Below are 1127 nucleotides of genomic sequence, written 5' to 3'. Positions count from 1 at the left end.
CTGAACCAAACCAGTATGGATATTGGAGACTCGCTGGAAGTCTTTACTGACACAAAAGAAGTCATAAAGGAGTTGACGGAAGTTCTGATGGAAATGAGGGCTTTCTCCGACTCCAAGCCCAACATGTTCCGGTACATAAAGGACGGAATAACAAAGGCGGAAATTTTAACGAAAAAGGTGAGTTACAAGACTAAACATAATGCAGGGATGATGGAATGCGTCCTTGAAAAGGTGGAAGTTTTAAAGTTGGGCAAGCTGAAACTTGCTGCTACTCACTGCTGCTACCCACTGCGGGAAAAGAGAGAGATAGAGCTCACCCTGATTCCCGTTGAGCCAAGTTATTCAAAGCCGAGGAGTAAGAAGCCAAGGGTACGAAACGCTGCAAAAGTAGCGACAGCACAAAATAGCGTGAGCACAAAATCGTCCCATGTATGGAAGTCGAGGTTAGTGACTTCGACACAACCTGCGACATGGAGGAAGTAACGGAGGCCGTTATAAAGCACTTTGTTGACGTGGATATAGGTAATGAGAAGGTAAATTTGATGAAGAGAAACTTCAGGGGTCACCTGAAGGTCTTCATAGAAATGAAGGAGGAACGAGCATCGCGAATCCTGCGTACGGGACATCTAAAAGTTGGTTGTATGCCCTGCAAAGTCCGAAAGAAGACGATGATCACGCGGTGTTTTCGCTGCCAAGGCTCTGGCCACGTAGCATCAAGTTGTAAAGATCCTGATAGGACCAAGGCTTGCCGGACGTGCGGTGCGGAGGGCCACAAGTCTGTGGAGGGTGTGAGCACACCGCAGTACTTCCTCTGTCCTGCTTGTACAGAGAAACCCCGGACAGACCATCGGTCGGGGTCAATACGGTGTATGTCTTTTAGGGAGGCCGCCCTCTCATGGAAGCCTCCAAAAGGACAAAAGTGAGAAGCCCAAGCTGGCAAATAGCAGGATGCCGAGGCTCGGCGAAGTAGCCTCATCCACATGCTCCTAAAGTAATGCGAAAGCAGATTCCGGGAGCATGGGTTAGTAGGGAAGGAGTTAAGGTTTAGTAGGTAGGTGCCGTTTGGTAAGTCCCACACTCACATTCGTTCCTTGTGGACTGTGCGCTCATGTGTGCATCTCACGTGT

At 49.0% G+C, this 1127-nt stretch overlaps 1 protein-coding gene across 1 annotated transcript; it reads left to right on the top strand.

Moving 5' to 3' along the window:
• Positions 1 to 584: 584 nt before the first annotated feature.
• LOC117179123 (cellular nucleic acid-binding protein homolog) lies at positions 585 to 923 on the top strand. Its single transcript, XM_033370796.1, has one exon. It carries the CDS (start codon positions 585 to 587, stop codon positions 921 to 923), a length of 339 nt encoding a protein of 112 aa, XP_033226687.1.
• The last annotated feature ends 204 nt before the right edge of the window (positions 924 to 1127 follow it).

This window comes from Belonocnema kinseyi, chromosome 1, assembly GCF_010883055.1.
Source record: "Belonocnema kinseyi isolate 2016_QV_RU_SX_M_011 chromosome 1, B_treatae_v1, whole genome shotgun sequence".
NCBI classification, from domain to species: domain Eukaryota; kingdom Metazoa; phylum Arthropoda; class Insecta; order Hymenoptera; family Cynipidae; genus Belonocnema; species Belonocnema kinseyi.
The sequence above is the reverse complement of the archived record's forward strand: the minus strand, read 5'-3'. Positions and strand labels throughout refer to the sequence as shown.